Source organism: Eumetopias jubatus, unplaced genomic scaffold (assembly GCF_037043125.1).
Source record: "Eumetopias jubatus isolate StellerSeaLion01/CBP00866 unplaced genomic scaffold, mEumJub1_p1.0 scaffold_8, whole genome shotgun sequence".
Lineage (NCBI taxonomy): Eukaryota > Metazoa > Chordata > Mammalia > Carnivora > Otariidae > Eumetopias > Eumetopias jubatus.
In genome coordinates, this window is record NW_028274814.1 from 10,039,516 (window position 1) to 10,053,547 (window position 14,032).

Genomic DNA, 14,032 nt, shown 5'->3' on the forward strand with positions numbered 1-14,032 from the left:
ATGTTTGAAGTGAAAGAAGACCAAGAGCTTGACATGCCAATGGCAAAAAGTATGAACCAAAATAGCACTAATTCTAAATTAGACATTGGACGTATACCTCAGTCTAGTCATTCAGAAAGCCTTTTTGACAAAAGGTTTTCCAGCTCCAATGAGATGAGACAAATGGCTCAAATAAAAAGGTACAATAGTTCTGCTGTTAAAAACACTTACAAGAAAACAAAAGACTTGTTCCAGAAGCCATTCTGTGCAGATAATGACAGTACTAATAAGTATAGAAGTATGGAACCCGAAGTATAAAAGGTGAGTTCTTCTCCACCATGTAGTTACAGAACATCAGAAGTATATCTAAAAGAAGAATTACAGCAAGATGTTCAAAAGGTTAAGAACGAGATAGGCATGTTACAGATAGACTTCCTGGATTTGGAAAAAGAGAAAGTTCATCGTCAAAAAGGGGTAGAGTTTCACTTTGCTGCTGCTCTTTTGTTTTTTCTCTTTATCAGTTATCTGAGTCATTTTGATTTTCCACTTAGGAAAAAAGATCGTGTATAAAATGGGGTTGTGTAAATAGTAATTGTGTTCGGAAATAGATTATTACTGCTATCTTAATGATATGAATGCAGGAAAACTTTCTTATGATTTGTTTTCCTTAATTTCCTCCGTCAGTCTCCCAAGTGGCATGTGAACTTGGAAAGTAATTTAGCTATGCACCATGTGACCTCATGAATCAGAGTAACCATAAAGAAAATTCCTTAAAAAATGCACTTAAGGGGTCACTTGGGTGACTCAGTCGTTAAACATCTGCCTTCGGCTCAGGTCATGATCCCAGGGTCCTGGGATGGAGCCCCACATCGGGCTCCCTGCTCAGTGGGAAGCCTGCTTCTCCCTCTCCCACTCCCCCTGCTTGTGTTCCCTCTCTCTCTGTGTGTCTCTCTGTCAAATAAATAAATGAAATCTTTAAAAAAAAAAAAACTTTAAAAAATGCAATTATCTTGGCACATCTGGGTGGCACAGTCGAGCATCCGACTCTTGGTTTTGGCTTGGGTTGTGATCTCAGGTTCATGAGATTGAGCCCTGCGTTGGGCTCTGTGCTCAGTGTGGAGTGTGCTTTAGTTTCTCTGTCCTTCTCCCTCTGCCCTTCCTGCTCATGCTCTCACTCTCTTCTCTCTAAAATAAATAAATCTTTAAAAAATATATAATAATCTCTAGTTTTTTTTTTTCTAAAGATTATTTATTTATTTGAGAAAGAGCGCATGTGTGTGCATGAGCATGAGCCGGGGGAGAGGCAGAGGGAGAGAGAAGGGGGAGAAGCAGACTCTGCTGAGCAGGGAGCCTGACATGGGGCTCCATCCCAGGCCCCTGGGATCATGACCTGAGCTGAAGGCAGACACTCAACCACTGAGCCATCCAGGTGCCCCATTTCTAGGGTTTTTATTTTTATCTATTGGCTTAAGTATAAATTTCATTTCCATAAACAATAAAATGAGAAAGAAGCAATGAATATTGGAAAGGATATAAACAAATATTTCAGCTAAACCTATTGGTCTGTATGTGCAATCTTTTCTGCTTTTACTCACTCTTGGAACTTAGAATTCTGACAGGACCACTTTGAGATATTTTTAATAACAAATATTTGGATTATCACTTTCTTCCTCCACATTTTTTAAAAACAGACTCTTTTTTTTAAAGATTTTTTAATTTATTTAGAGAGCATGAGCAAGGGGAAGGGCAAAGAGAGAGATGGAGAGAGAGAGAGAGAGAGAGAGAAGTAGACTCCCCACTGAGCATGGAGCCTGATGCGGGGCTTAATCCCACAACCTCGAAATCATGAGCTGAGCCAAAATCAAGAGTCAGAGGCCCAACTGACTGAGCCACCCAGGTTCCCCCCTCCACTTCTTTTGGTCTCTGGTCTCACATGTTTCTGTTGAGTCAAACCTTCCTATTAAGTTTAATAACGTATGGTACATTTTGATATGTATGATCTTTATAATGTAGGTAGCAGAAACCTTCAGAAACCTTCAGTATTTAACTTGAAGGTAGAAAACGGACTTTTGAGGTGAATTGAGTTTTTAAAATAAACAAAAATCTAGAGATATCCTCCTTAAAAAGAAGAGGTAGCTAAGCACCTTGTCTCCAATTAAGATATTAAATTACTGTGCCAGTGTCATACTTTTAATGTATCTGATTAATTTAATGAATCTGTTTGATAACTTACCTGATTCAGCATCAAAGAATCGTATCATATATTTTGGTGCCATAAGATGCTAGGTAATGCCACCTTAGGAACTTTGGACAAAATTAACCTTTTTTGGTTTTACTCCTATTTATCAGTGGAAAATAGGATTAAAGTTGATAATTACTTTTATATCCTCTAGCTATAAAATTTTATGGTTATTGAATGTGGAATTTGGGGAGCATTACTCATTTCCCAAAATTCTACACTAACATCAGTTTCACTCTGTTCGTTTTGTGTTGTGAACTTTGGTTCATATATCTTTTTTTTTTTTTTTTAAAACTGAAAGTTTTATTTAGTAAGTCTAACATCTGGCTTTTTATGTTTCATATATCTTAATGAACACTGTCATTTTTTTGATAACCCTAGGATCCAAATGAAAAAAGAACTGTAAAAGGCAGTTGGGGAAAAAATAGCTCAGTGCAGAAAGAGGAAACCTTCTGTTTGTTCCTGGAGCACCACAATGTCACATCCTTTAAATCTGGCTGTTTTTGCAAAATCCAGGTGGTAACGACAGAAGACGACACATTTTGTGTCTTTGTCTTTTTATTTCTTTGTATCTGCTGGTCAGATGGGGTGGGGTATGGAATGGTAGGGAGCAAAGCGTGGATATGAATACAAAATTAAGAAAGCCCTTTTTCAAATTTTGGAAAATTCTCCAAATTAGTTAATTATTTTTTAAAGATTTTATTTGTCAGAGAGAGAGAGAGAGAGAACACAAGCAGGAGGAGCAGCAGGCAGAGGGAGAAGCAGGCTTCTCGTTGAGCAAGGAGCCTGATACGGGGCTCGATCTCAGGACCCTGGATCAGACCCAAGCCGAAGGCAGACGCTTAACCAGCTGAGCCACCCACACGTTCCAATTCTGCTGTTTTTATTCAAACAGAAATGAAGCACAATTTATAAAAATTGCAATTATTTGTAATGATAAAGTTAAACACAAAATATTTTTATCAATTAAAATTACGACAAACTAAGTCAAATGCTACAATTAATGAAGAAAAGATCTGGGATGCCTGGGTGGCTCAGTCGTTAAGAGTCTGCGTTCGCCTCAGGTTGTGATCCCAGGGTCCTGGGATTGAGCCAGCAATTGGGCTCCCTGCTCAGCAGGGAGCCTCCTTCTCCCTCTGTCTGCACCTCCCTCCCCCTGCTTTGCTCTCTCTCTGATAAATAAAAAATAAAATCTTTAAAGAATGTATAATTAAATAAAGTTCTTTTTAATGAATAAAGTAGTAACAATTATCCTTAGTATCAAATTTCCATTAAAGATAAATGAAGAAAAGAGGAGACACCAAAGTAATGGGATGGCAGTATTCGAAAACGTGTGTGTTGTCGCTGCTGCTGCTGCTGGACTAATTCCACAAAGAGAGAGTGGAAAAACTGAAAACCACCTCTTTCCTGTTGGGAAAAAGGAAGATTCTGATGGGTAAGCCTATAGCGATATTTAAATAGTAGTTAATTATTATTTTCCTATAAAACAAATTCTAGTTGGAGCTAACATTCATGATTAACAAATTTTATATTTTTAGTAAGGCTGTTCCATCCTGGGTGCTAATTAGAAAAATGCAAATAACTAGATACCATTTTTTGCAGTCATAGTGATAAATATTTTATTAAAAAAATAATAACCAAAGTTAGCAAATGTGAGGAGAAAGGCATTCCTATACACTGTTGTTAGATGAAATTGGTAAATCCTTTCTGAAGGGTGATTTAGCAGTGTGTTTCAAAAATTTTAAATATGGTGTCCCTTTTTTAAATTTATTTTTTATAAGATTTTATTTCTTTATATGACAGACAGAGACACAGCGAGAGAGGGAACACAAGCAGGGGGAATGGGAGAGGGAGAAGCAGGCTTCCCACGGAGCAGGGAGCCTAATGCGGGGATCAGTCCCAGCACCCTGGGATCATGACCTAAGCCAAAGGCAGACGCTTAACGACTGAGCCACGCAGGCGCCCCATTTGCTGTCCCTTTATTCCAACGCTTCATTGCCAGGACTAGATCCTCTAGGAAAACATGACTGGTGTAAATACACACACACACACACACACACACACACACACACACACACACACACACACTCTAAGGACATTTATTGTACATTATTATATATATAAAATATGACACATATTAAGGATATTTTGCATAGCATTCTCATCTCAAAAAGTTGGAGATAGTCTAAATATCTGTCGATAAGGAAGTAAGTTGTCACCCGTATAAAACAATGTAATATGCGACCATTTGAAAAAAGGAGTTTAGGTCGACAGTGTACTGATTGTTAACAAAGTATATTTAAAGTGTTCGGTTTGATGTCATGTGTTATGCAAATTTCAGAATACTTTTAATATCTGCAGAGTTGCAAAAGGAAGTTACCTGCTACACTGGCACTCTATCTTATTACCAACAAAATTGCTAGGTATTAGGTTTTTGGTTTTGGTTCCGTTGAGCTTGAGTGTTCAAATGTTGGACCCTCAAATTGATCTGAATATTACCAAGAGATTTCGTATGTCAACTTGTCCCATATTCTATATTTGATGATCCTTGTGGTATAAAGCAAGATGTTGCTAATGCAGTGAATCTTTTTAAGGTACCTTGCATGCATGCTATTAACCTTCCTTTTTAAAGAGAATATATTTCTATATGTACCACACCAAATTTTTCAACAGTGACTTCATATTATATAATTTAGGAAAATTCAGTTTACAGAATAGGAATATTTTCTGCATTCCAAACCCCTTATACTTCTCTTATAGAATTTTATTTTTTTAAATTTTTTTAATTTAATTTTTTAAAGATTTTATTTATTAATTTGACAGAGAGAGAGACAGCGAGAGAGGGAACACAAGCAGGAGGAGCGGGAATGGGAGAAGCAGGCTTCCCACCGAGCAGGGAGCCCGATGTGGGGCTCGATCCCAGAACCCTGAGACCATGACCTGAGCTGAAGGCAGACGCTTAACAACTGAGCCACCCAGGCATCCCTCCTGTAGAATTTTTATATGATTAATTATTTTGGATATATCCTAGAGTTAGATGATGTTTATCAAGCATGAAATATTGCTGTTGAAACTTAATAGTTTTTCTGTGGTCTTTCTAAGCATGAGAAAAAATGATTATAGGTTATATAATATATATATGTAATATATCTAGAAAATTTTTAAGGATTCTTTTGTATAATTTTGTGAATTATTTAATGGCCTGGTCTGCCTTTTTTTTTTTTTAAGATTTTATTTATATTAGAGAGAGTGCGTGGTGAGGGAGAGGGACAAGCGGACTTGGCACTGAGAGCAGAGCCCCACGCGGGGCTCGATCGCACAACCGAGAGATCATGACCTGAGCCAAAATCAAGAGGTTTAACCGACTGAGCCACCCAGGTGCCCCCTTGGTCTGGCATTTTTTTAAAAAACATTTAGTGCTACATGTATGTAATTTAAAAAACTATATTACAAACTATATTACAAAAATACTACATCATCATTGTGTAAGGATTGAAGTAAACAAGAAAATTAAATCATCTATGATCTTTCCTCTTAGCTATAAAATCCTTAAAAGAACCATGGACACTCACTGATCCGGATTTACCTCCTATTCACTCTTGAAATCTCTCTAGTAATTTTCAGTCCCACTACTCCAGAATTGATTTTACAAAGGTTTCCACTGATTTTCATTTTAATAAATCTAGACATAATTTCTTGGATCCCCTTTTTTTTAACCTATCAGCAATATTTGACCCAATGGAGAACTCTCTTCTCCAAAATTCTGTGTTCACTGAGCTTCCAGGATATCACTCACTCACCTGGTTTACCCCCTGCCTTCCTAGTCTGTACATGTCAGCCTAATTTGCTGCTTTCTCGTCATCCCCCACCTCTTACTTACACATTGACATCTTCCAGGAATCAGTCCTTGATTTTCCTTCTCTTGACTTTTACTATCTTGTATGTTCTAATGATCTTCAAGTTTCTATCTCCAGCCCAAATCTCTCTGCGTAATTCCAGACCTACATATCAAACTGCCTATTTGATGTCTCTTTGGGATAGCTCTTGGGTCTTACGAACTTAACATGTCCAAAATCGAACTACTGATATTCTTTTTTATACCTGCCCTTCTTGTCTTTCCTAATTGAGTTAATGATAGTTTTTCTAGTTGCTCTGCCAGAAAACTTGGTATCATCTTTGACTCATGTCTTTTTCTTTTTCATACTTGTCACATCTAATCTGTCAGCAGATCTTGTCAGGTCTTCCTTCAAAATATATCCAGAAGCCAAACACATCTTCCATGACCAAGCCACTATCATCTGTTGTGTGTATAAGTGTAATAATTAACTAATTGGTCTTCTTGTTTGTTCTTTTGTCTTTTCTCTGTTTCCATTAATTCTAAACACAGTGGATCTATTAAAACATAAGTCAGATTATGTCTTCCTCTGCTCAAAGCCCAATTGCCTCCTATTTCACTCAGAGTACATGCCAGAGTTCTTTGTAACACCTACAAGGCCTTGTATGATCTGTTCATCTTGGTCTCTCCCTATCCCTTACTGCCTCACTCCTATTTTCTGTCCCTTTCACGCTGTCCAGCCACACTGAATTTCTCACTTTTTTCCCCTCACTACAAACACTTCGAGCATCCCTCTGTCCTTGCTGTTGACTCTGGAGTGCTTTTCCCTCCAATACCCTCATGGCTTCCTTGCTCCTTGCTCCTTCCCTTTTTTTTTTTCCCCTTCAATTTTGTGCTTAAAAGTTACTTTCTTAGCAAGGCCTTTCTTGGTTATCCTGATTACCTCTTTCCCTACAGCACATCAAAATTTGATTTTTCTCCTTTAGTTTTTCTCCTCTAGTACGATCTTGCCTGTGTAGTTTATTGTTATTGTGTTTACTTCACTCATGAGTAGGATTTTTATCTGTTCATCGCCACATCCACAGTGCCTAGAAAACGTCCTAGCGTATACAGTTCTGTTCAGCAAATGTTTATTGAGTGCATGGAGTTTCACCTGCATGTATTGTTTTTTAACATAATACTAACTCTCACTTAAACAAAAAGGAAGTTTGATATGGGTCCATTCTGACAATTTAATCTGTCAGTTGTATGCAATTTTTTTTTATTTTTGGGGGGCCCAATGTTGTGGTTACTTGCTATTTATTCTTATACTGGTATTTATGTTTTAATTATGGTAAAATGGATCAGAGGAATAGCAAACTTCATTTATATTTTATTAAGGAAAATGAAATATGGTGGCAAATTATAGGACTTTAAAAATTCTTGCCAAAGGATTATGAGCCCTCAATATCTGAAATAAAAAGATGAAGTTGGAATTTATTGGCTACTAGTAAGATAGATCTTTGCTGGTCGCTTAGAGTCTTCTCTGACAGAGCAGTCTGCTATTCTTATATAGGGTTTTGGGAAGAGTAGAGTTTAAGGTTTGGGGGACTTTCAGAGAGTTAAGTGGTTTGTCATCATGTGAAACACCATGATAATTTGGGTGAGACTGTTGTTGATTGGTTGGCACATGAGGCATGTGTATGGAATGGTTTTGTCTCCTACTGGCTTTCTTTGAGAAGGGAGGAGCTGACACTGTTTGGTTGGTGAGTGAGGGCAGTGGGCGTTGATCAGTCACACACATTTAAAACTGGTTGTGCTGGCTTCTATTCCCATGGCTTCATATTTGGGTCCCCCCCCCCAGGTTTGAGGTGACTTTAACTAGATATTTTCTATTTAAAAGTTGCTTCTATCAACTGTGTTCAAAATGAAAGCTATTTCATATTCTGTAATTATAGATTTAATTTTGAGATTTGGGTTAAGAAGAATGGTTCAGTAATTGCCTTCAGGAAGATCCTTCTTTTTTGGATGTTAAATTTTAACTAGAAGAGTTATCTGTGTAACAGTTTTAAAACAATAATTGCTGGGCTCTGTTTTTGTTTCCAGTGCTCTTAGGGGCTCATGTTTAATTCCTAAATTAATAATCTGTGGGAAATTTCATTCTTTTTGTAAATTTATGTAGCTATATGCTGCTGATATTCTCTTGCATACATTTAGTCCATGAAAGTAATTATAATTTTCTGTTGATAAATCTAGCTTTTTATATTAGGATTAAATACTTGGCTAAAAGTATACAAAAGTCACCAAATCATTTTCTTTAAAAAAATTAAAAATTTTTTTTTATTTATTTGTAAGAGAGAGAGAGAAAGAGAGCGAGAGTGAGCGCACAAACAGGAGGGAGGGGCAAAGGGAGAGGTAGAAGCTCAGTGGGGAGCCTGATGCAGGGGTAGATCCCAGGACCTGGAGATTATGACCTGAGCCAACAGAGACAACCAACTGAGCCACCCAGGCACCCCTAAATCGTTTTATTTTCAAACAAAATTAACTAGGTTATTGCTATTTTTGAGTGATATATATAATGACATATGAGTATTTTTGAATTTTCTCCAGATTTATTGAGGTATAATTGACAGTTAACAGTGTAAGTCTAAGGTATACGTATATTAATTTAATACACTTTTATATTGTAAAATGGTAAGAGTGTTAATAACTCCATCTCACATAATTATTTCTTTTTTATCAACTCTCTTAGTGACTTTCAAATATATATTACAGTATTGTTAACTGTAATCACTATTCCATACATTAGACCCTCAGAACTTACTAATCTTGTAACAGGAAGTTTGTATCCTTGGCCAGTATTTACCCATTTCCCACAGCCTTCTACCCCTGGCAAGCACCAGGGTGTAAATTTGTTTTTTTTTAAGATTCTACATGTAAGTCAGATCATATAGTATTTGTCTTTTCATGTGACTTATTTCATTTAGCATAATTCCCTCAAGGTTCATTTATGTTATCACAAATGGCAAGGTTTCCCTCTTTTTTGTGGCTAAAATATTCCGTTGTAAATATATACCACAGTTTTTAAACCCATGGATCCATTGATGGACACTTAGGTTGCTTCCCTGTCTTGGCTATTGTAAATAATGCTGCAATAAACAGGGGTGCAGATACCTCTTCGAGATAATGATTTCGTTTCCATCAGAAACGTTCCCAGAAATGGGATTACTGCATCATATGATTGTTCTGTTTTTAGTTTTTTGAGGAACCTCCACAGTGTTTTGCATAGTGGCTGTACCAGTTTACAGTCCTGTAACAGTGTACAAGGATTCCCTTTTCTGTACATCTTTGCCAGTGGTATCTTTTGTCTTTTTGATGAAAGCCATTTAACAGATGTGAGGTGATATATGATTGTGGTTTTGATTTGCGTTTCCCTGATGAATAGTGATGTTGAGCCCCTTTTTTGGTACCGTTGGCCATTTGCATATCTTCTGAGGAAAGCTGTCTGTAAAGGTGCTTTGCAGTTTTTATTTGAATGATTTGGTTTTTGCTGTTGAATTGTATGAATTCCTCATATATTTTAGATATTAGCCTTTTTTCAGATATGTGGTTTGCAGATATTTTCTTCCATTCTGTAGGTTGCCTTTTCATTATGTTACTTGTTTCTTTTTTGTTTTTTTAGATTTTACTTAAGTTCAAGTTAGTTAACATATATTGTATTATTAGTTTCAGGGCTGGACTTTAGTGACTCATCCCTCGCATGTAATACCCAATGCTCATCACAAGTGCCCTCCCTAATGCCCATCACCCAGTTACACCGTCTTCCCACGCACCTCCCCTCCAGCAGCCCTCAGTTTGTTTCCTATAGTTAAGAGTCTCTTATGGTTTGCCACCCTCTCTGTTTTTATCTTATTTTTCCCTTCCTTCCCCTATACTTGACGTAAATGGAACTAGAGTGTTGCTTGTTTCTTTTGCTGTGGAGAAACATTGTTCCATTGTTTTTGCTTTGGTTGCTTGTACTTTGGATGTCATATCCAAAATCATTGCCAAGATCAATGTCAGGGAGTGTTTTCCCTGTTTTCTTGTAGGAGTTTTATGGCTCAAGGTTGTACATTTGAGTCTTTGATCCAGTTTGGGTTAATTTTTGTGAGTGATGTAAGTTAGGGGTCCAGTTTCATTCTTTTGTATGTGAATATGCAGTTTTCTCAGCATCATTTATTGAAGAGATTATCTTTTCTTCTCTTCACTATATGCATGGGTTTATTTTTGGGTTCTTGATTCTGTTTCATTGGTCTTTGTGTTTGTTTTTATGCAGGTTCCATATACTGTTTTGGTGACTACAGCTTTGTAACAGTTTGAAAACAGGAAGTGTGATGCTTCCACCTTTGTTGTTCTCTCTCACGGCTGCTTTGGCTGTTTGGGGTCCTTTTTGTTCCATACAAATTTAAGGATTGTTTTTCCTATTTCTGTGCAAAATGTCACTGGAATTTTGACAGAGATTGCATTGAATCTGTAGATGGCTTTGAATAATGTGGATGTTCAATATTAATTTTTCCAAACCATAAACAACGAGGTATCTTCCTATTTGTGTCTCTGCTCTCTCTTTTGAAAGTTTTAAAATTTGAAAATTTTAAATTCACAGATTTTTTTGATCCATTTTCCTGTCAGTGATTTCTATTGCTTTTTTGCATTTCATTCACTATATTATTCAGCTCCAGAATTTTTGTTTAATTCTTTTTTACTATTTCCAGCTCTTTTCTAAAGAAAAGATTTTACATATTTATTTGAGGGAGAGAGAGAAAAGAGCAGGTCGGGGGAGGGACAGAGAGAGGGTGAGAGATTCTCAAGCCGACCCGGGGCTCGATCCCACGACCCTGAGATCATGACCTGAGCTGAAATCAAGAGTCAGACACTTAACTGACTGAGCCACCCAGGTTCCCTTCCAACGCTTTATTAAACTTCTCATTTTATTCATACAGTGTTTTTCTCATTTTATTGAATTGGCTTTTTTTTTTTTTGGTAAAGATTTTATTTATTTTAGAGAGAGCGTGTGTGTGAGTGGGGGGAATAGCAGAGGGAGAGGGACAAGAAGACTCTGCACTGAGTGGAAGCAGGATGCACAGCTGGATCTCATGACCCTGAGATCATGACCTGAGACAAAACCAAGAGTCAGACACTTAACTGACTGAGCCACCCAGGTGCCCTTCCAACGCTTTATTAAACTTCTCATTTTATTCATATAGTGTTTTTCACATTGTATTTAATTGGCTTTTTTTTTAAGATTTTATTTATTTATTTTAGAGAGAGTGTGTGTGTGAGTGGGGGGAATAGCAGAGGGAGAGGGACAAGAAGACTCTGCACTGAGTGTAAGCAGGATGCACAGCTGGATCTCATGACCCTGAGATCATGACCTGAGACAAAACCAAGAGTCAGATGCTCACCTGACTGAGCCACCCAAGCAGCCCTGAATTGGCTTTTTGTGTTCTCTTGTAGCTCATTAAGTTTCCTTAAAAGTGGTATTTTGAATTCTTTTTTGGATAAATTACAGATCTCCATGTGTTTGAGATCAATTACTGGAAGATTTGGTGTCCTATATCCTTGACTTTTTATATTCTTTGAAGTTTTGCATTGCTGTCTTTGCATTTGAAGTAGCCTTTGATGACTACCTTTCCAGTGTGTCCAAACCTGATATTTTTTTTGCTCTGGTGGTGTGCTGGAACTTTTCTGCAGGAAATCTGGTGTTCCAAAAAGTCTCTCTCATCCATGGGTGATTATCTAAGACCGTGTTTCCCAGGGGCTCCCAGATGTGGCTGAGAGGAAGGGGCTGGAACCGGTTTATGGGCTATTGCTGGGTCCACAGCTGGGAATGTAGTGAGTGTGCCCGTCACCTGATGCATGGGTAGGCACGACTTTTCCGAGGTCCCTTGCTGTATGGTCCTTGATTCCACAGCTCCTACAAAGAGATCCATAGCAGTTTTGTCCCCACAAATGACACTGTATTGTAGTTGTATATGTATCTGTCTTTGAAGCAAGGGATGTGTATTTCCTTGTATATGGTTGGATTTCATAACTGTTCTGTGAATTAATAAATGCCAATTGAGCTGGCTAACAGAATTTTACAAAAAAATTGTTTTTATTCTTTACCCTTAAAATTATTAGAAAACATTGGTTTTTTAATGGATATTTTAACTGGATTTTTAAAAGTAGTGATCCTGGTTTGCATATGAAGGAAGTAAGGAAAGATGAAAATGAAAAATGGACATCAAAAGTATCTGTGATTACGCCAGGGCTTGAGAAGGCCGATTCCCTAACTTCGTGTCCACTACAAGTGAATGATGAGAGCACTTCAGGTGAAATGGATCAGGATGAAGGAAGGTAAAAGCTATAAATTCTTCATTTCCCTCTGAAGGAAGTTTAGCAGTGATTACTTTTTCTGGAAATAAAACGCTGTAGTGTAGGTACAGGCTCAGGCAGGAAATAGTCAAGTATATCAGACACACGGCTTGAAAGGTTAAGATGAGGACAAGGGACTCTGACAAGGAGCAGTTTCAGTAGTCACCATGGAAGCTGGACTGTAATGGATAAGTCGAAACAACTCCTTAGAGAATTTTTATGGGGAAAGGTAATAGAGAAATGGATGATAACTGAGAAAGAATGTGGAAGTCAAGGGAATTGTCTTTCTTTTTTTATTTTAAGATGGGAGTTTTTAGAGTACCTTTGTATGCTGCTGGAAATCATCCAATAGAGATAGACATGGTTATTTAATTTTGTTTGCATTTCCAAATATTAGAAAGCTTATTGATTGTATTACATTATCTTTTTTTTTTTTTTAAGATTTTTTATTTTTTATTTGACAGAGAGAGAGAGAGTACAAGCCGGGGGAGCGGCAGGCAGAGGCAGAGGCAGAGGGAGAAGCAGGCTCCCTGCCCAGTAGGGAGCCCGATGTGGGACTGGATCCCAGGATCCCGGGATCATGACCTGAGCTGAAGGCAGACGCCTAAAGACTGAGCCACCCAGACGCCCCTATTTAAGATTTTTGTATTTGCTTGACACAGAGAGAGAGAATGCACAAGCAGGGGGAGCGGCAGGCAGAGGGAGAGGGAGAAGCAGGGTCCCCGGCGAGCAGGGAGCCTGATGTGGGACTCGATCCCACAACCCCGGGACCATGACCTGAGCCGAAGGCAGATGCTTAATGACTGAGCCACCCAGGCGCCCCTGTATTACATTATCTTTTAAAGATTACAGTAATTGTCCTTAGTACTCCTATTCATGTAGTTTTGTGGCAAGAGGTGATTTTTTTGTTTGTTTTTTTTAAGATTTTATTTTTTTGGACAGAGACATAGCGAGAGAGGAAACACAAGCAGGGAGAGTGGGAGAGGGAAAAGCACACTCCCTCTGAACAGGGAGCCCGATGTGGGGCTTGATCCCAGGACCCTGGGACCATGACCTGAGCCGAAGGCAGATGCTTAACGACTGAGCCACCCAGGTGCCCGTGGCAAGAAGTTGTTTATTCAGAATGGGTTCCACAGTGGAGTATTCTCATATAATTGAATGTGCAGATACTATCATTCATAGACTTAAAAATATATAGATAATAGTAAATATACAAACTCTTGGGCCATTCTGAGTGGTACTGATCATTCCTTGATGATTTTAGATATTCAGTGCCTTTGACAGTATCGTGAATAGCTATGGTTTTGTTAGGGACTTTGAAGTATCTGGTTGCATTAAGTTAATATTTGTTTAGATTCTGGGGAAGGGGGAAAGACTTTATTTATAGTTGAAAAATAAACTATTAATCTATCATAGATTATTTTAGATTATAAAAGTTCTAAATTATAAAAGCCATGGTTCCTGTACCAACAGAGTCATTGACACATACTGTGTGCTCCATAAGTATGTATTTGTGAATAAACAGTTGAATGAATAAATGAATGCCATTGATGAACTTCTTTAGAAGAAGCAGATCTTTAGTTTATTGAGAGTGGATTTTCAATATT

General features: G+C 37.8%; 1 protein-coding gene across 13 annotated transcripts in view; it reads left to right on the forward strand.

The window, feature by feature from the left end:
• Positions 1-14,032, forward strand: part of LOC114203768 (ankyrin repeat domain-containing protein 26) — a 112,055-nt gene that overhangs the window by 37,559 nt on the left and 60,464 nt on the right. For 10 of the 13 annotated variants that reach the window (XR_015768749.1, XM_088025474.1, XM_088025483.1 and 7 more), the window contains 3 exons: positions 2,600-2,734; positions 3,496-3,653; positions 12,237-12,407. Coding sequence is in view for 12 of the 13 variants with exons in the window: in XM_088025474.1 (XP_087881600.1) it covers positions 2,600-2,734; positions 3,496-3,653; positions 12,237-12,407 (464 nt within the window). In the remaining variant the exon portion in view is untranslated. Of the gene's footprint in view, positions 1-211; positions 301-2,599; positions 2,735-3,495; positions 3,654-12,236; positions 12,408-14,032 lie in introns of those variants that run through there. The other 3 variants (XM_088025478.1, XM_088025484.1, XM_088025479.1) reach the window with 3 other exon arrangements.